At 41.0% G+C, this 20,408-nt stretch overlaps 1 protein-coding gene across 2 annotated transcripts in view; it reads right to left on the bottom strand.

Annotated features, from left to right (window-relative positions):
* The window catches only part of PTPRB (protein tyrosine phosphatase receptor type B), a gene marked incomplete at its 3' end in the record, with an annotated part of 62,658 nt that overhangs the window by 19,328 nt on the left and 22,922 nt on the right, over positions 1–20,408 (bottom strand). For both annotated transcript variants that reach the window (XM_084302957.1, XM_084302956.1), the window contains exons 5-19: positions 19,456–19,734; positions 18,816–19,073; positions 17,035–17,298; positions 15,270–15,539; positions 13,280–13,540; positions 10,952–11,218; positions 9,410–9,673; positions 8,119–8,382; positions 7,346–7,609; positions 6,347–6,610; positions 5,187–5,456; positions 4,278–4,541; positions 3,150–3,413; positions 2,391–2,672; positions 877–1,155 (exon numbers count right to left, since the gene is read on the bottom strand). In XM_084302957.1, coding sequence (XP_084159083.1) covers positions 877–1,155; positions 2,391–2,672; positions 3,150–3,413; positions 4,278–4,541; positions 5,187–5,456; positions 6,347–6,610; positions 7,346–7,609; positions 8,119–8,382; positions 9,410–9,673; positions 10,952–11,218; positions 13,280–13,540; positions 15,270–15,539; positions 17,035–17,298; positions 18,816–19,073; positions 19,456–19,734 — 4,014 coding nt within the window. The remainder of the gene's footprint in view (positions 1–876; positions 1,156–2,390; positions 2,673–3,149; positions 3,414–4,277; positions 4,542–5,186; positions 5,457–6,346; positions 6,611–7,345; positions 7,610–8,118; positions 8,383–9,409; positions 9,674–10,951; positions 11,219–13,279; positions 13,541–15,269; positions 15,540–17,034; positions 17,299–18,815; positions 19,074–19,455; positions 19,735–20,408) is intronic.

Genomic DNA, 20,408 nt, shown 5'->3' with positions numbered 1-20,408 from the left:
CTCTCCCAAAGCAAACATAACTTTCACCATCTAGCGCTTCACACACGTGTGGCTTTAAGTAAGCAGCCAGGGAGAGAACTCTGCATAGGCCTCTTGGCCATCCTGTCATTTTTAAGAAGTTCAGCCCTGGAGCTGTTCAGGTCCTCTGTGTTACACCATGCAACTGAACTCAGAGGTGCTGCTAGAACTGGGGCAGCTTTAGGGCCAGCCATTGCGTGCTGCTGACCGCAGAGATGCCTGGCAGCACAGAGGCACCAGCAGGTGCTGCCCTCCGCTCTGCACAAGAGAAATAAGAGTATCAGCAGCCTAGGGGTGGAGAAACTGCAGGAACTGTTTCAAAGCACAAGCTTTGGAAATCTATGATCCTCCCTCAGGTCTAAATCCTACAGGTGATTTGTCAGGCAGCATCTCAGAAGAGAGCAGAGAGAGCCCACAGAGGACCCAGAGCCATAACCCAGCGCTGTTATTAAGGGATCTTTGTGCTGAAGATGGCTGCTGTCTGTGAGGGGAAACAGCCAGGCACAAGAAGCCAAGCAGCAACAGCGAGGGCAATTAAAAGTGTGTAATAATGAGGACATCTTTGGTGCTGACTGACCATCAGAGTGACAGGATAATTCTTCTTGTTTATCAAACTGTATTTCGTGAATGAGCCTAATAAGCAGGTTTGGCAATGTACTGAGAGGCAGGATAGTTAAAAACCCACGTTGCCTGTCACCACGGGGGCCAAAGGACAGGTTCTCTCTTCTTCGGCTACCCAATTAAGAGTGCCACGTACTGGCAGTTGCAGAGCTCAGAACTTCTGCTGTCTAGCTAACACCAGCAATTACTTATAGCTGCTCACTGCCGCCCTGTGCAGTGATTCTGCATTCCACTTACGGTCGATCATCGTGATGGTGCTGTCCTCAACTACTTCACTTGTCATGTCTGCAGAGTGCACCTTGATGGACACCAGGTAGCGCTTGTGGGGAACGAGGGTCATGATATTAAGCAGAGATTTGTCCTTTTCTATCCTTTTAGAAAATTCCACTTCCCGAGTGTCCAGCTTTTTGCACTCAACGCTATATCCATCAAAGTCAGAGTCAGGAGGAGTCCAGGAACACGCGATGGCAGTAGAGGTCTGGGGCCGACAGTGAAGGCTTTGTATCTTGTCTGGTTCTAGAGAGATGTTAAGAAATTAAAGTTCAGTGAGAAAAGGGACAAGCATCATATACACTTCTACTAACCCCATGGCTCAGGCTGCAGCCCCAGATTCTTCATCAGCTCTTTGATCAGAGCAGGAGGCTGGGAGCCAAAATTTCTCTCCTGCAACCCTGTGCTGCCTGATTATGAAGCAAGACAGCCTAGCTCATTTCAGGCATCTGAAATTGGAGCTAGTGCCATTGGCCTCATCAGGTTTAAGCTTCAGTAATTAATTGTGAAAAAAAATAAACAAACAAAATTACTTGCCAAAGTGTTAAGAAAAGCAACACTGGAAAGCAATGAATTTCTAGCAGTGTTGCAATTTATTTGGAGCTTCCATCTGATTAACAGTATCAATCAGGACTGATATTGTTATCTCATGACTGATCGGATTTTCTGGATAGTGTTTGGTGTGTCCGTATTACTAAAGCATATCAGATAAGTATATTTTGTCCATGTAAAATTGGAGCATCGTATATAACACGACATGTAGCAAGAACAGGATTTCACTTTCAGATGGCAGGCGCCTACCTACATTTAAGCAGTTAAATACAGGTGAAGAAGGTAGCTATGCTGTCATTTTTAATGAATATACTGAATGTAGTCTAAAGAGCTATTCAGCATACTAAACATTGGGGTGAATTTGGAGCTTAACCCCACACCATGTGACAGGAAAGTTTGCCAAGGCTCAGTTATTTTTACAATTCTACGTCACTTTTTCAAATCAGCCTGCTACCAAGATTGCTGGTGACAGGCAGAGGTGATGAAAACCCCCAGACATTCACTGACTGTCAGAAATGCACACCAATGAAACACTTTGCTTCCAGTTTCAAATCTAGTACAGCAGGGTTTCATTCAGCCTTCCTCTGATCGTTCAGAAATATTCTGACAATTTCAATATCCTACTGTCCTTAACGTCAGAGAAGTTCGGATATTCAGCCTTGTTTTACCCCTGAAACAGATCAGTTCAGACTCTGCAACCAAACAGCCCCACTCTGGATGTGACGTTTGCAAGTATCTGCCCATTTTAAATCTTTGACCAGCTGACCTTGTACACAGCAAAGGCTTATTTTAGAGTCCATCTGAATTCATTGCCAGTCATTCACGAACTTGTTAATGGAAATTACTAACTGTGAAAGGAACTGGTAAGATTTAACAGCCTTGCAACTTCTCTAGCTGCGTGTTAGGGGGCAATGGAGATGGTTACTTACTGGTTCTCACACTTGCAGACTGAGCCTGACTGTATGTCTTCCAGCTGTCACCGCTGACCGTTCTCACGCTGAACTCATAGAGCCTTCCTGGTCGCAGGCCATAGATGATGCGTACTTTTGATTTGCTGCTGCTGTAGGGATTGAATACGGTGAGGGGATCCTTCGGGAACCACTGCAACTCAAAATCATCGTAGTCTGTCCAGTCTGGAGGACCCAGCCATGTGATTGACAGAGAAGTGTTTGCAACATCGGTGAATGAGACAGAGTTAGGAGGGCTGGGTGCTACACAGAAAGAAAAAAAAAAAAAAAAAGAGAGAGGGATTCTTACCAAACTTTTACACAAACCAAGTAAGATGAAACATCCCTTATTTTCTTCATGCATCACAAAGTAGTTGATGTTATCCTGGATACACTGCATCTGCACTGACTGTGGTTACTTCCAGAGCCTTTATGGATTCCTAAGTCTTTGAAAGAAATATCTGCTCTAGGTGGCCCTGCTTGAGCAGGGAAGTTGGACCAGATGAACCCCAGGGGCCTTTTCCAACTTAAACCATTCTGTTTCTGTGAAAAATGGTGCTGAACAAAATCACACGCCATTGGTTTAATACCCTCAGGGATATCCTTTATCTTTTAGAGCTTAAATGATTCTTATAATAATAAATCCTTCATCATCAGAAAAAAAGTCTGTTGCATAGCTGTGAACTGATCTGAATCCTGACAGAGATGACTAAACAAAATCCCAAACCTTTTGGGTCTTACCTGTTCTTCCTTCAGCATTTGCTGTGTTGGTCAGGTCACCACTGTGAGTCACCACAACCAGAGTGTACTTTCTGCCAGGAACAAGCCCCTGGAAATGCCACTCTTTCAGGTCTTTCCTTTGCCACGTTTCTTTCTGTGTCCCATTCGGGTTGTAAAGATTCAGCTCATAGAAGTCGACGTCTCCTGCTGCTGGCCCCCAGGTGAACCACAGACTGTCTGTCATGTTTCTGTTGGATGCCTTGAGACCAACAACTGGCGCTGGTACTGAAAAAAAGGGAGTGGATATTGAACTTCCTTAGGGTGAGGAGAAGCAACAGACAGACCTTATACTTAGATATAAGGGTTTCACATCATGACAGACATGTAGTAATGTAGACAGACACCGCAGCTGGCCAGAAATGCAGGAAGCATCAGGAAGTACATCTCAGCACTTTGCTTTCATATTTTGAACAGCCATTGTCCCCAAAAGGAGCTGAAATGTTCATAATAGATAGTTTTGCAGATGTTAAGCAGCTTTTTCCTAGCCAGTGTCTGGAAACATCCAGTTGTGATGGAGCTGGAGAAAGTGCATCACTGTGCAGAAGCAGTGGTCCACAGGTGTTACTACGCTGAGGATCAGAGAATAAAGGAAGGTTTCACAGATGGTCAGGTCTGCTAGAGCTGCTTCAGAAACTGCTTCCCACATGTGGCTGAGCAAATACGGAGATGCCTCCAGAGCTCCCCATGGGAAACAAGTTTTATTGCACTGGAAGACTGCCTACTCCGTTAACCCTTCTTGCTTTGCCTTTTTGTCTTTTCCACTCACCGACCAGTATGGGTTTTTGGGAGGGAGTCACGTGTTTTCTTTTAAAGCTTATGCAGCATAAATTGGGATGCCCTTCTCCTAACCTGAGTACCTGGGAACTATTGTAAAACACAGATAGTAAACCTTTTTTGCTACGTTTCTCTTCTTGTAAGTACATAACTTAGAATTTTCCCTCTTATTTGCCTAATGCTCTCATGTATAAGAAAATTGACATACTTCTAATAGTTGCTTGTATCTAGCATGGGCATCACGCCCAGACAAGCTCACTGGTGTCTCTCACAAGTACCACACTCGAGACATTTGCTTTTCTTGCATGTTCTTACCTGTTCTCCCAAAGATAGATGACTCGTTCCGGAGGTCTCCACTGTGGGTAACGATCACCATTCGATACATCCTGCCTTGCCTCAGGTTCAGGAATGAACACTGCTGAAGGTTTTGTTCTCCTGAAATCCTGTCATGAAGGGACTTGTCTGGGTTGTACAGGAAGATGTCGTAGGAATCAAGCTCTCCTTGTGAGGTGGTCCAGCTAAAGGACAGGCGGTCAGTGGTGTTCTCGGTGACCTTCAGGTTTGTGACAGCTGCTGGAACTGAAAAGAAGGATAAATGCAAGAGTAAGTATCAGGGTGACTATGCACTAAGCTGAACCTTAAATAACGTAACAACTCATGGCTGTAATATATTTCAATTAAGCCACAAGTAGCTAAGTAATGTCAACAGCAACTTTCATAAGCAAGGAAAAAGCATTTATGAGGTGCCACTGCGTCCCTCCAATATAATGTTTGTATTTCCCAGTAGGCCTGGTTCTCCGGCCTGTGCTCAGCACAGAACTGTCCATTAACTTCTACAAGAAGCTTTACTAGAGTGAAGACTGCAAGATTTGGCTCAAAGTTTAGAGATTCTTATTTACATGAAGTCCTGTGCTAAGAGCCTTGAGACTGTGAATTAAAAACTTCTTAACAATATGGAATTCAGATCATTCCATAGAGGATAGACTGAGGGAGGCACTTAAACTCTGCTTTAGTATTCTTATATGCAGTATGGCCACCTTGGCCACCTTATTATGCCAGCAAATTTCAAAGTCACATATCAAGCACATAACAGGAAAAATGATGCATGAATATCTGGAGTCTGTTCTTATCAGAAGCTTTCCAGTATCAAGACATACAGATGATTCATGTATTCAATGATATCTTACTGAGGGAGCTATAAATAAACCAAGATGTTCTAATTACCTGTTCGGCCAGCAGTTTCTGCTCGTTTACTGAAGAGTCCACCACTGACTGTCAAAACTTGTATTTTATACTTCTTGCCAGCTAATAAATCTTCAAATTTGTGCTGTTTGGCAGTAGCTGGTTCTGATTTGTTGCTCAGTAGGACTCCTTGCTCATTCAAGAGCAGAATGTCATATCTTTCAGCTACACCAGGAGCCTTCTGCCAGGTTACTAACAAGGAATGACTGCTGTAAGCGTGGTGGGCTAATAATTCTTGGACAGATGCTGGAACTGGAAGCAACAATTAAAGGCATGACATTACCAGGTGAAATACAGACCATTCAGTACACAATTTTGAGTAATTAATAGAGAATATACATTTGCATGTTCATTCATGGGAAAAGCGATGGATGCCTGTGCATGTATTTGCACAAGTAAATAATCCCTAGACATAAATACAGTCAGGCGAAGTTACAGAACACCATGGATCTCTGAACTGGGCATGGAAAAGCCGAAGATATACTTAAATTACAATGAAAAGGGGGATGAAGAGTTGGATGAACTGTCTGAAGCAGGTTAAAAAGGTGTATGGAGAATAACTGATTTAAAAAAGTGTTAAATTGTTTCAAAATAGTGGCACAAAATAGAAAATGTTAGCCACCTACTGCTGCACAAAAGTCAAGGCCACAGCAAACATACAGGTGCAAAAGAGAGAAGACGGATTAAAAACAAGTTGTCTTTTGCATCCTGACAAGTAGTGTATTGGGGCATTGTATCACCTAAGAAGCCTTGACCACGCAATGGGTACTGCCAGCACACAGCATTTGACTGCAGAGTCCCACAGGTGCATGTGTTGGATAGATTCAGGCACAGGACTGGGCAGGGATGAAATTTCATTCCTCCTACAAAGGCACACTTTGGGCTGGGAGCCTGAATCCCACACACATTTACCCAGGTAAAGCTACTTATGTGACAGATCTCACTGCTGTTAATGGAGCCACACCTAAGTGTTTGCAAGAGCAAGGACTCAAGCTCTTTGAAATAAAAACACTTCTCATGAGTCTGTGTCTCCCCACACTCAATGGTGTGTTGCATAAATAGGCAGTGTGTAACTTATTTCATACGAGTCAGCTTCTGGGTGGACACAATAAAACTTGCTCCTTGTCTCAAAAGAAACATACTTGTTCTTCCAAAAGCTTCTAAGCTGTTGTGCAAGGCACCGCTGTTTGATTGCACCACCACCCGGTACAGCTCCCCAGCTTCCAACTTGTGAAACGTGTGCTCAGAGACGTGTTTGGAGACACTCTGGGAATCAAGCTGATGGTTTTGCTGAAATATAGTCACTGTGTAGGAATCAACATCTCCACCTCCAGGTGTCCAGCTCACTTTCAGGCTGTTTGTCATGCCATTAGGTGAAACATGGATGTTTCTCACTGCACTTGGAACTGGAGGAAAAAAAAAGGAACATAAAGACACCTGCTCACAAAGTTCCTGGTTCATTCAGACTTTTTGTTTCCTACATTTTTATGGCCATCACAAATGATTCAAAGGACAAAGAGCATTAACAGGTACAAACAATTTCACTCATGGGTAAACACAAGTAAAGCTTCAGACATTTGTGTTGGATTGTGCTATTTTAGAAAAGCAATTCTAAGTGTTTATGGCAACAACAGCAAAGAAAATGTAAGCAAGTTAAACAGAAAAAAGTTAAAATGTTCCTTATCAGGATTACTTCCCTCTTTTTCAAGTGATGCTTTACAAACACCTCAGAAGATCAAAGCTCTTTATGTACACTGAATTAGTTAGCCATTTTGCAGTTATCATCTCACCCACTCATTTCAGGTAGGTAAACAGAGGTGTAAAATAACTTAACTGATTTACCCAGAGATACTAAGCAAAAAACTGGCATGTGTGAGAATAACAGCAACCCTTGCACTGACATCTCAACACCCTTCCTATGCAGCACATCAGATTATCTGCCAACAATCACATATTGACAACTATGACATTTGTTAAGTGCAGATAAAGTTAGTTGATGTAGTGTGGTTTTCAATAAGATTTGTGTTCATGCCTCTGTTACAGGAACTCAAATAAGATCATGATTCAGCCTTGATTTTCTGTGCCTCGTTTTTTCACCTAGAAGAGCCCCAACACATTTTAAATACCGTGTTATTTCTTACTTGTCAGGCCTTCTATGAAAGTAGCACGTTGTGCATCTCCACTGATTGTCAAGACAAGAATTTTGTATAGACGTCCTGGAGTCAGAGCTGTGAACCAATACTCCTCAACAGTGTTTCCGAGGAAAATGGGTGGGAAGATCTTCATATCATTGAAGAGGAGCTGAATCTCGTACTTATCCACATCACCCTCAGCCTTTGACCAAGTCACCTGCAGATCTTCTGTGCTTCTGTTACTAAGAGTCAATTCCTTCACTGACTCTGGCACTGAAGAGGTGAGAAAAGAAAACTTCTCAGTACTTCTTACCAGATCACAGCAAAAAAGATAACAGCTCTGAGGCCACATCACTGAGCTACAACTTTTCATTCAGTTCCTTACTAAAAGAAGCAGATGGCACTTAGCCTCCCTAAACATCCTTGTACATTTCCATGACAAGAAAAATCCTCATCTTGTACATTCTGGCCTAGCTCAAGTATAAATACTAAGCTGATGTGGAAATCTGTACAGCTCTCGTTTTCAGTTTTCCGTGTTTCAAGATTTAACATTCCAAGGTCACAGCACAAGTCTCCTTTTTTAACTTTCTGTATGTTTGTAACTTAAACATCACTCATAAACTCAATACTGCTTTTCATCTTTGGAATGACATGCATTTGAAGAGTCACACTCAAGAGTCATCCTATGCTAAAATCATACAGTATTTCTAAGAGCAATATACAGTAAATAAAAAAATAATAATCCTGGATTGTCTCAGGATGTTTCTGGGGTATTTACTTACTTGTTCTGCCATAGACCCTCTCGCTGGTTTCATATTTCCCACTCCTTGTGCTGACTGTGACGCTGTACTGCCTCCCCGGGACCAGATTAGTGAACACACATTCATTTTCATCCTTTGGGACGCTTTTTGTTTGGATGAAATCATTGTTGTTCTTAATGATCACTTCATAATTATCGAAATATCCAGAGGCGTGTAGCCAGGACACCTTCAAGTAGTCACTTCTGGCTGAATTGCTGACAGTAAGTCCCTGAACACTTGAAGGGACTGAAAGGAAAAAACAAACAAACAAACAAACAAACAAAAACCAAAAACACACACACACACAAAAAAACATAATTAAAGATTCAGAAAGCAGTAACTTCCTGAAATAACGGGAGTTGCTGTAGTGGGATTATATCTGTGGTAATTACCAGGCATTTCTGAGGAACTTGCAAAAAGACCACAACATGGATTTAAGCAATACCCTACCCTCTAAAATAGTAACTGTAGAGTTTCCAGGATGCTTTACATCATATGACAATGGTCTGCCTTTCTCATTTTCAGTCTTTTGGAACAACTTGGTCAGTTTTGCTTACAGCAGTGAGTTCCACAGATTGACACTGGTCATGAATTTGCTTCTTCTCATTTATATGGCTGTCCCCTGGATTTTCACTTATATCATGAGAAGTCCATAATTGCATTTATTGCGCTAACTTAATACTCTTTGTCATTTTAACACCCCTTACCATATTTCCTTTTATTTTACTGGTTTACCAAGTGTAAAATCCCCCTCTTTTCAATCTTTGAGGAAGTTCGGAAAAGTTTTCCATCATTATTGCCACCCTTCTCTGCAATTTCTCTATTCTGTTATAATCTCCTTGAACACTGCATAAACAATAGCCACAGGTGTTACTCACTTATGTGACATCTTACTAATATTTTAGTAGTTAGTTCCTATCCCCTTCCTCGAGTGTCTGAATAACTGATTTGGAGGGTGCTCTGCAGGATGTATTTCAAGAGCCACATAGAGAGGTTAAGAGCAATAAAACACACTTGAGCCACAGCTGATACATGACTTCTGTTCACTCACAAGAACTGACACTCAACTTCTATTAATGCTAAGGTCATTTTGTAGCACTTCTAGCAGTGGTAGGGGCATAAGAATAAGACTAGGTCTGTAAAGCTGTAATTTTGTGGTTTGACCCTCCAACTTCTACTCACCCATCTTAGTTTGGTCAGATATTCATAGGTTTTTAATAATGGCTATCGAATGTAGTTATGGTGATTGGATTTCTTCAACGACTCTATTTACCTGTGCGTTCCTGGCTGAAGGAATAATTTTCATACTTTCCACTCTTTGTGGTTATCATCACGTTGTAAAGTGTTCCAGGAGTAAGGCTGCTAAAGGAGCATTCACTGAGGGATTTGGAAATGGTGAGAGTCTGAACAATCTGGTCATTGTGCGAGAGTGTTACCAAATAACTGTCCACATCTCCAGAAGCTGGCAGCCAAGAAACACTGAGGTAGTCACTGCGACCTGAGTTATTTACTGTTACTCCAGTCACACTGGAAGGAACTGTGCAACAGAAAGGAAAAAAAAGAAGAGCTGTAACTAGCTCGTTCCTAGTGTTGAGAATGCCTGCAATTCAATGCTACAAGATAAACCACCTAGGACTAGGGAGCTCTGCACTGACTCCCACTCAGCAGCAGTCTGCCTTTTGGAACAGTGAGGGAAGTTGTCTGTGGTGGCATCACCGCATCACTCCTAAAATCCCACAAGATGAGTTATCTGCTCAAAGTGCCACTTCTCACTAACAGCAATAACCACCGATGCTTCTATGAAATTAAGGCCCACAGAACGCGTTTCATTTACAATGAGTTCTCTGACGCCTAGTGGCCAAAACGTGAATTCATTTTGTTTCTCCATCCAGCAAGATGAGCTCACAGTCTCCAAACAGCCAGAACACCATCAGTCTCAGGTACAAAACTACCTGAGTTATTACAGTGGAAGACCTTGATCATAAGGAACGTATCTTCACTGAACTCTGCTACAATGAACTGACTTACCACAGTAGAGGAGCTGGTCATCAGCTCTCAGAATCAAAATTATTAGATTTCACAATATATGTCCACGTGATTTAAGTCTTTTAGTGTTATTCTTCTCCCATTGCTTTTATTTTTCTTTCTGCTTGAAAATGGTTGTCTTCAAAGAGAACACTGGAGCAAACTGCAGAATGCCTGGCTTTTGCCAACTTCATATAAAAGGTGAAATTGCACTGTGGTGTCAACTTTTCTCCTCTAGTTAAATACCCAAAGAATTGCTATTATATGTCATAGGTCATTAAACTTAGAGAAGTTGATGCAATAGTAAAACCTGTCCTATGCTGTACAGGAGGGCCTCATAAGGAGTAAGCATCATTGGTTGACATAATTTAATGTTGGAGAAAAAGAATAGTTCATGAGAGACTGCAAGCCAAATTCATCCTACCACCTTTAGAAAGCTGATTTGCACACCTCAGTGAGGAGCAATTGCCCTATACTGCCATCTAGTCAAGGCAACAAGAAAGGACCTTCCGAGGAGCAATTCACCCACCACAGCTGTACATCAACCTCAGGACATCTTTTTATCTTTGCTACAGAGTTGTCCTGCTGTAGGCAGAGCAGCTGGCTCCATAAAGCAACGTAACCTGAATCTCGACCCATAATGTGTCTGAGGTCACACACAGGAAGTACATGGCTGAAACCCATGTATTTCTGAAATCCCAGTCCCGTGTCTTAACTGCAAGACCATTCTCTTTAAAAAATTCAGCTTCTAGGAATTTAAAAAAGACACGCTGGAGTATTTCTTTTTTACCTGTCCTCCCCTCTGCGATCATTTGCCTTGAAGATATCCCCCCGCTGACCGTGGTGACTACAACTGAATAGAGTCCTCCAGGCTTCAGGGGGTAGAAGTGGTATCTGGTGGTCTCACTGGGAACAGTCTCATTTTTAATGACGACGTTCTCGTGAATCAGTAGTACTTGGTATGAGTCTACATCTCCCAGTGCTCTTGTCCAGTTGGTGAACAAGCTGTTGGTTGATCCCTGACTTGCCACAGTCAGACCCGTCACTTGGGCTGGCACTGCAAAGCAAATTGTCACTGTGTTACTGAGGAGACACAAAATAAAACAAAGCAACACCCCCCAAATAACCCAAGTTTAGTCACACTGAGGAAATACATCAAAAGAACATTCCAGTTTGAAGCCAGACTCAAACAGGACTAAAAATAATCTGTAGACTGCTTCCTGTCTGATGGGATGTGGTCTATGGGAAACTATGGCACAGAAAGGTCTTTCAGGCTTCAGCACAGCTTTCCTTGGTCAGACCAAAATGACGCCTGATCACAGAACTGGAAGAGGCAGCATTTTACAAATACCATCGAACAAAATATAGGAAATCACCTCTTTTTGTTATGACAATTTCAAATAGTCTGTTCTTTTGTTCTCCCTTTCCTCTCCTGTTCTCCATCTGTCATTCATATTAAATGGCACACTTGTTTGATGAATACCTTGGAGCCATCTATACCTTGGAGAACTCTACATCAGACTCTTTAATGTCAGGATGTACTGAGATGGAGGTTTTTGGTTTTACTTTTTGTGTCATAAGGTCTGCAGAATAATAACTTTTCTAGCATCAAATGATTAATTAACTATTAAACAAACATAACTTTTATCTAAGCATAAGCTGGTGAACTTAGCCACAACCAAAAGGAAAAAGAAAAAACAAAAAGTAGTATTTACCACAGATTTTACTCAAAATTCTTATAGGAACAAACTGAAATCAAGAACCCTCAGACTTTGGAAAATGTGATTGCAAGCCTCTTGTTCCATATCAACCTTTTTGCATACATACTACTGGATTAGCAATCGTTAACAAAAGCTAGAAAATTAGACCCATAGATGAAAAAAGGCAATGTTCACATAAATGCAAACCAAAAATCACACGTGTTTTATAACACCGTCACAACATAATGTGTCCACCTTATCATGGTCTTCCAACACAGAAGTGCCAGATGGCTCCGCTAAAGGCACTTTTATTGATACCTCAGGCTTCACTAAAAGCTGACCAATCTGGGGTGCATGTAAAACCTATTTCTGCCATATTCACAGCATTATTTTGAAAGTCAAGTAGGTTGTCCTACTGGGAAGGAGATCCAGAGGTCTGGAATGCTTATTGAGACCTATATTCAGATGTATCGATGTTCTTCGTCGCTTTGAATGCACTGCTGGCATGTTGTCCCTGCCTGACGTGTTTTCAGGCCCTGATTCATTTTAGTGAAGTGGGCCACTGTAACTCCTATGCCTAAACAGGGCTCCTAAAGGGGTGTAAGGCAGCAGGAAGTGAAATCCCAGCTACTTAATGACATACCAGAGAAATGAAAGTTTAAGTCAAACTTTTCAGGCCTTGGAAGGAGTTGCAACACTTCAGTAAGGACCACTGTCAAGGCATAGGCATGATTAGATTCATACACTAGAAACTTCTTTCTTTTTGTGGGCTGTGCCAGATCAGAGCTATATTTCAAGACTTCGTATGCACTGGAGAATGCATAAGTCAAGCAGAGCAAAGAAATACATATGGTTTAAAACTTGCACACGTGCACAAAATTAGCACCCTGTAGGGGGTGGGAATGGGACTTTCCTCGTGTCACAGTCATCATTCTAAGTAACAGATACAGATTTTGGAATCAGAAGAGCAGAGAGATTCAAAATACATTTGCAAGGTCACATATGTTTTGTGTCTGTCAACCTTGGAATGTTCGCCCTAAATCAACATTTTCCTGTGTGTTTTTTTCCAGATGATGCATGCTTTGAATCAAGGGAGTGACCTTCCCTAAGATACGCAGTAAAAATTGTTCATATATAGAATCTTATGCTAATGTAGATTGATCAGTTATGACATAATATTTCAGAAAGCAATCTTGCTGAGAATTACATATCCACTTTTTTCCAAAACTTTAAATAAATACTGCAAGATATCTGAGAGATAGGAATTAGAGACTCAGAAAAGTAACTCTTCTACTGAGGAAGCAAACATAAATTCAAGGCTCTTGATATTTAGACACCATGCTCATTCTTTTCACTACAAAGCAAAGTTGTAGATAGTTAACAGAAATAAAGTTCAAAAGAGATTGACAAAATAGTACCTGTTCTTCCTTCCACTGAAGTCCAGTTGCTTAATATCCCACTAATGGTAGTGATGGTAGCTGTGTATTTCCTTCCAGGCACCAAGTCAGTGAAAGTAAATTCTTTAGCTTCTTTTGCAAGCCCTTTCTTTATGACAGTAAGATCCCTGTCTCCCAGTGAAACCACGTAGCTGTCCCATTCTGCAACGGGGGTCATCCACATGACACTAAGTGAGGATTCATTAGCATACTTCACACGGAGCTGGAGAACAGGCTCGGGAGCTGCAAAAGTACACAAATATCACAAGAACATGACTGTAGTGAACACACATGCATATCTCAAGCTGCTGTAAGGAATCAAGCTAGAAATGTGACAGCAACAGAGTATTTGTAGCAAAGAGGACATTATTTACCTTCCTCTAGGAGGCCAATCTTACTGATCTATTATTTCTGCTGCTCTTTCAAATAAGGGGCTGTAGCAGCAGACTTCAGTAATGCATTATGGCCGCAATGCTTAGGTTTAAATTGATGCCAGTTGATTTTAGTGTGAATAGAAATTCAGTGAAATTACTAAGCCCTCTCTTGAACTGTGGGTGCTAGACAGGGCCATAAAACATCTGTACCATAAAATACATCTAGGTCAATTTAGCTGTGACAAACAAGGATGTAAATTACAGGCTCAGAGTGACATTGATTTTGCACTGGTTTGTATCTCAGTGAAGCTGGGAGAAACTCCAGATTTACAGTGGTATAAAAGAAGAATTCAAACTTTTATCAGTGCATGTGTGTGTGCGCACGCACACACAGAGGGCTTCTGTCACCTGAGTTCCCTGATCCGATTTTGTCTCTGTTATGCTGAAATCCAACTCACTTTCCAAGCCTATAGGCTGATATAAAAGAAAATGAAGTGAGAAAGGGGACTAATCCCTATGCTTCCTAACACGCACATTATGTATCCACCTGAGGTCAAATACAATAGTGATACACCCACTGCCATATATTATTTATTTGACCACGTTCAATCTCTTAGCTGTGTCCATTAGAACTATCACCATGAGCTTAAGTTATCTGTAATTTACATTGAAGTAAGCGAGATGAGGATCTGTCCTGCTTTGATCAAGCTGGCTAGAAGCAAGAGAAAACTTCAGCTTCTACTGGCCCTTCTGTCATGCAAAACTAACAAAATGAAACCCTTGGGGAGTGACAGGTAAGGGTGTAGCAGGAAAGGTGGCCACCAGGAAGGGTGAGGATAAAGTAGGGTGGTCCCATCTTAGCACACGTTCCCCAGTGAGATAAGGCTCTGCCTCGATCCTTGCCAAATACTCCTCTCCTCCAAGTCTTCTGGTCCTCTCAACTGCACTTTTTTACAATCACAGAGCAGAACAATTAACAATTATATTGCAACTATTTCTTAAGTTTGAAGCAATCAGATGTGGCTTTGACTGACACGTTCCAAAAAAAAAATCCATTAATGTCACTGCAGTGCATATGGATTTCCTCTGGAAAGGCTAAACTGAACTAACCCCATTTTCTTTCAGCAACAAGAAATGTGATGTTATGGAACAGTCATGCAAACATGCACCTCAGCCAGCTTTGGTTAATGCTGTTGATACTGTTATTATATTACTATGTTGCTCAGGCTGACAAGGAAACCAGTTTGCCACTGAAGATACTGGTCAACAACTCAGGAAGCTCTATACTGCCCTGCTTAAAGAATTATATAAGATACCTGCAACCAGCTACAACATGTAACACTGAAATTTTGTACATCTAATGTCATGCCTCAGTCACGACAGAACGGTGATGTAATTCCCAAAACTTTCATTAAGATATTTATCACGAGAATAACACCTGAAAATTTTCACAGAACTGCTAAAACAACTATTTCTGTTGCTTACAAGGGAGCTCTTTTTTAATGTAATAATAAAACGAAATTTATGTGTAGATTCCCAAGTGCTGTTTCTTTCTGATTGTCCACAGAGCCAGGTTTTGTATTTTCACACTTGCTCACCTGTTCTCCCCGTGCAGCTAGCCTTGCTCTGCAGATCGCCACTCTCCACAACGACCTCCACTTCGTACTGCCTGCCTGGAATGAGGCCCACGTCGTGGATGAGGTGCTCGGTCGCCTCCTTTTCTAGCGTGGTGTTGAGCACCAGGGCAGAGTGGTTCCAGAGGAGCAGGCGGTACCTCTCCCAGTCTCCCGCAGGGGGCAGCCAGCTCACTCGCAGAGACCTCAGCCAGCCACCACCACCGGCTTTCAGCTCAGAAACTTTCTGGGGATCTGAAATAAGAGAGATTGGGAGAGTAATTTTGAAGCGGGGTATTTCTGGTAAGACATACCTGGACACTGGCAAAACCTGCCTCACAGCATAGCTATTGTAGAAGGACTTGCATCAGTTACAGCACCATCAGGTGTCTTGTAGTTCAGTTTGAAGGTGATTTTGCTCTTTCCCACACACCACTCACTCACTTTTTGACTGTTGGTTTCTGACATCAGAAATAGAGAACCCTCCTTAGGGTTGGGAAAATCTCCCCCGTGCACCTCCAGAATACGTCCTGAATGTTTCAGTCAGCTCCCCAGCTGTTTTCTGGAGTCAATTAAGTTCACTTAGAAATTGTCAATGATTTTTTCAAAGCTAAGGCCAAAACTTCAGACACTGTGGGCCAAATTGTGATCTCAACAACAGAAACGCAAAGCCTGACAGCTTCTGCCACAAAGGCCTTTCATGTCCTAGTCCCTTCCACATACAAGGCACTGAGTTCGAAGTGAGGATCTGAAGCAGTCCCTTCAAATGGAAAAGGTAATCTCAAAGGTCTTTAATGGTAGAGCTAGGCAATCAAAAACCAATACACATAAAACAGGTCTTGCTCTGTACTTACTGGACTTGAATGGCTTTATGGCTTTTCACACATCTTCCAGCCACATGATATTGCACTGAGGGTAGCAGCTAGATATGCCAAGGATATTCCTGCCTTTCACATGGGTTAAGTTGCAAATTATGAATATTCTCTAAAATAAATACTCTCTCACACACACACACAATTGGTATTTGTTGGCTCTGAGTTTATTAACAATTTATGTGGGTATTCTTCAACTACTTTTATATTTCTCCCATCTAAATTCTACCTGGGTTAAGCTGGTGTGGAGAAGATGAAATGTCTCCGTGGCTAGTAATGCTGTGGGAGAATTATGCCAGGGTTTCTCAAGTTGAGAACTCATACAAGAGTTGCCTGAGAGGAAATTATACTTCAGAAAGAAGATAAATAAAACATAACCCAGCTTTACCCAGACTGCCACATGCCTTTCTTAGTAAAGAAAGATGAGACCTAATCTTTCCTTATTTGTAGATTTGTGTCTAGAGCAAGGGATAATATTATCAGAAGTTGCAAAATTATTTAAAACTCCATTAACAATTTGACTACATACAGACTTCCCCATAATGTAAATCATTTTATATACTATGCTGAGTTGAATTCAAGATAAAGTTTGTCAGAAGTGGAATAGCATAGAACACTTTTGTGACAGACTCACCCAACTATACGGTCCCAAAATGCATTATTGCTTCCTGCTCCCAAACTACGCTGTAACTGCTTTTGACTGCCAGATTAACTGTTGCCAGAGAGTCAGGAAGGGGTACTCCCGGAACGATACTGTGCTCTTTAGCTTATTTTGCCTGGAGTCCAAATCACTTTGTCTCCTGCAATGATTTTCTACAAGGCCAGTGTTGGCAAAAATAGCATTGGTTAAAATGTTCTTACTGAAGCAGAAGACTTACATGTCCTGCCAGTTGCCATCTTATCAGTAAACAGTTCACCACTGATTGTGCGGGCAGTAACCTGATAAAGACGTCCTGGAGTTAGCTTGTCAAAATGAGTGTCTGTGACCGCTGGCTGTAAAGTTTTGACTTCTTTAACTGATCCAAGATGAGACAGAGTGATATTATAGAAATCGAGGTTTCCTGGAGGTCTTCTCCATTTAACTTTTAATGTATCCAAGCTGTCATCGTTAGTCACTGTCAAATCTAAGACTTCGGCTGGGGCTAAAAAAAGATAGTAAGAAAGAGAATAAAATATTTCAATCAAAGAACATATGAGAGTTACTGCTTCCAAACTGCAATAGTGAGTTTTGCTTTTAAATAAATTAAACAGTAAGATTTGCTTTTTGTTACGAGATGGAGTATGAATGACTGCGTATCAATGGTGAAAAGGGCAAAGGCTGAGCACAGTGCAACTGAACTCAGCCCCGCTTAAAGTAATCTACCCCAGAGGTTATGCTGCCCACTCTCACTTCACAGAATAGAAAACCCGTGAGCCATGTCTGTAGTTGCACTAGTTGTTCTGACCATAAAGCAAACCAGGCAGATGCTACTAAGAATGGGGGTGTCTGCACAGATTTTACTGAACACTACAGCATCATCAAAGCTCTGCCTAATTTACATCAGTGGGATTGGAATAAGACTCATTTAATCCAACTCCTCATCAAAAGAAAAGTATGGCCACCTCTTAACATCTTCATTTGCAGGCAAGGGGTACTCCACGTATTGAAATGGAGCACCATGCCAGAAGCTAGATGGAATGCTTTTATATTGGAAAAACTTGTGAGACATTTTTGCACCCCACAAGAGGAAGAAATCAAGGATTCTGAAGAAATACAATGAAATAAGGGTATAATCCCCAGAACAACTACTGCCAGATGACAACAGCACTCATCTCTGTGTCCCAGACATTGTAATATCATTCACTTAATATTAAATTATGGATACGTGGTGAGATTTCTGAAAGATAAACTGGGCCTACAGTTTCCCAGAAATCAAAAAAGCAGAGACGTGACCCAGGTTGTGCACACATGTATGTTTTTGGGCTCTAGTAGGGCATCGTCCTATCTTTCACCCTATGACCAGAGAACTCCATTCTGAAAAACTTATTAGAAAACAAAAAAAAAAAGATCTCTAAAACTCTAGTTCTGTGAATCAATACTTCTCTGCGGAGGGAAAAAAAAAAAAAAAAAAAAAAAGGTGTTTAATTTTAAAGTCCCTTAACCTGCTCTATGTTTTTTTTCCACTTCTTCTTCAGAAGTGCAGCTATTTTGCAACCAAGAGAAGTAAGAATCATGGAGTTAAACCCTCTTCAATATCGTGAAATAACCAGACTACATACTGTCTCAATTCACTAACAAAGTTGATACAGCAATCAGATGAAACTATGTCACAGATAGGGCACTTGTGATACCAGTGAGTTGGGCTCAAATTGTTAATCAGTTGAAACACTTGATGGAGCTGCCTACACTAAGCAGTGCAGCTAAGTTAGCTGCAGTCACCTTAAAAGCTAATTGAGCGGCTAACTTTGCTTTAATGATAACTTCAGTAGGTAAGTTAGGTCACAGTGTCTGTAACTCCCTCTATAGCCTTCGAGAGAAACACCTGCCAAGGGTAAGTCAGACGCTGACTTGGGAAGATACATTTGGAACATGATCCATTTATCATTAAGTATGTCCTGTAATATTGCTAGATTATAGCGTTGACTTCTTGTTCTGTTGTGACAAATTCTGAAATCATACCTGTCCTAACTATTTGAAAACTGGTGCTCTCCAATCCTGCAGCCTGGGTTATGACAGAAAGGTTATACACGTGCCCTGCTGTAAGTCCAGAAAAAGTGTAAGTAGTCAGAGGATCTTCTTGTTGAATCTCATGAACTGGAACTTGATTATCCAGTAACACCACCCTGTATAGATCCACATGCCCAGAGCCGGGAGACCATGAAACCTGAATAGTGTCTGTCTTGACATTGACCTGAATATTCTTCACAGGGGATGGCACTGTTGGAATAAACAAAACAAAACAAAACACATGTTTAAGGTCTAGTGGTCATCTCCACAATTTCAGCAACTTTGCACAGATTTACTTTTCAATTATGTTGAGTTTCTTTAGGGTTAGTGAAAACCTAACCTCATATTTACGGCCAAATAAGTCATAAAAACATTCCTCTGTTCTTAGCAAATCACTCTTCATGTTAGTCAGCCATGCTTTGTTTATATCTGTTTTTTTATCTGACAATAGATACTTATATATATACATATATATATTTCAAAGTAAAAGAAATACATATTTGCTAGTTTCAAAATGCAGAACTGCAAAATTCTCTAAGTGGTTTTACTTAAATGAACAAAGAAGTCATTTGATGAGTCAAAGAAGTCTTACCAGTAGATCCACTTATGTGAAGTTCTGGGGTACTTTTATTTCCAGCAACTGCAGTGAGGACAATATTGTATTTACTCCCAGGGATTAGACTGGTGAAAGTGCTTTCTGTTTTTGAAGATCCTCCTGGTACAGAGACTTCTTGTATCTTTGTATTATTGTGATCAAATAATACTAGGTTGTATAAGTCCACCTTTCCTGAGGAACGGACCCATTGAACTTGTAAGCTGGTGAATGTAGTTTTCTCCTTATTAATTTCAAAATGAGATGGCGGTAAGGGATCTGTAGTTAAAAATAAATAAATAAATACAAAATAAGACAGAAAACTAACTGATATTTCTCACATTGGGAATGAAAGAAGCTTTACGTAGCATTACAAAAACTTCTAAAACTCTCCCTTTTCATCATCATACGGTCAATGCTTTTCAAGAAGTCTTTTCCATTTCTAAAACATCGTATCAGTGAAATCTGCCTTCACGAGACTCCTGCGGAGTTCAGCAATGTTACTTGTGTGTATGTGTACATACATACACATGCCCCTCTGGAAAAGCACTTCCAGTTGTGGATGTAAATCGTGACCTTGGAAATCTGATGATAGTAAAACAGTAACGACTAATAAGAAACATCAAACATTGAAAAAAAAAAAAGATTACACTCAACGCCTCAGTGAAACACAGCTTTATAGATACAATGGTACTAGTGGCTTTCATTTCCTAGCACTCACAGCGAACACTTTATCACTAATGGGCATGAGCATTTACACCGTTTCAAGTGCCCCAGATCTTTGTTTTTCATATTAACTTCAACCTCTTCAAACAGATTAAGCATGCTTCTCTTCTGGTGTAGTATTGTTCATAGAAATTAAAAAACACAAACAAACAGTACACTGGGCAAGCTTTTAGGAAAGAATGTAATAACAATTTAATAACTTAATTAGAGCTATTTATCTGAGAAAC

This window comes from Netta rufina, assembly GCF_964035555.1.
Source record: "Netta rufina genome assembly, chromosome: 1".
Classification (NCBI taxonomy): domain Eukaryota; kingdom Metazoa; phylum Chordata; class Aves; order Anseriformes; family Anatidae; genus Netta; species Netta rufina.
The sequence above is the reverse complement of the archived record's forward strand: the minus strand, read 5'-3'. Positions and strand labels throughout refer to the sequence as shown.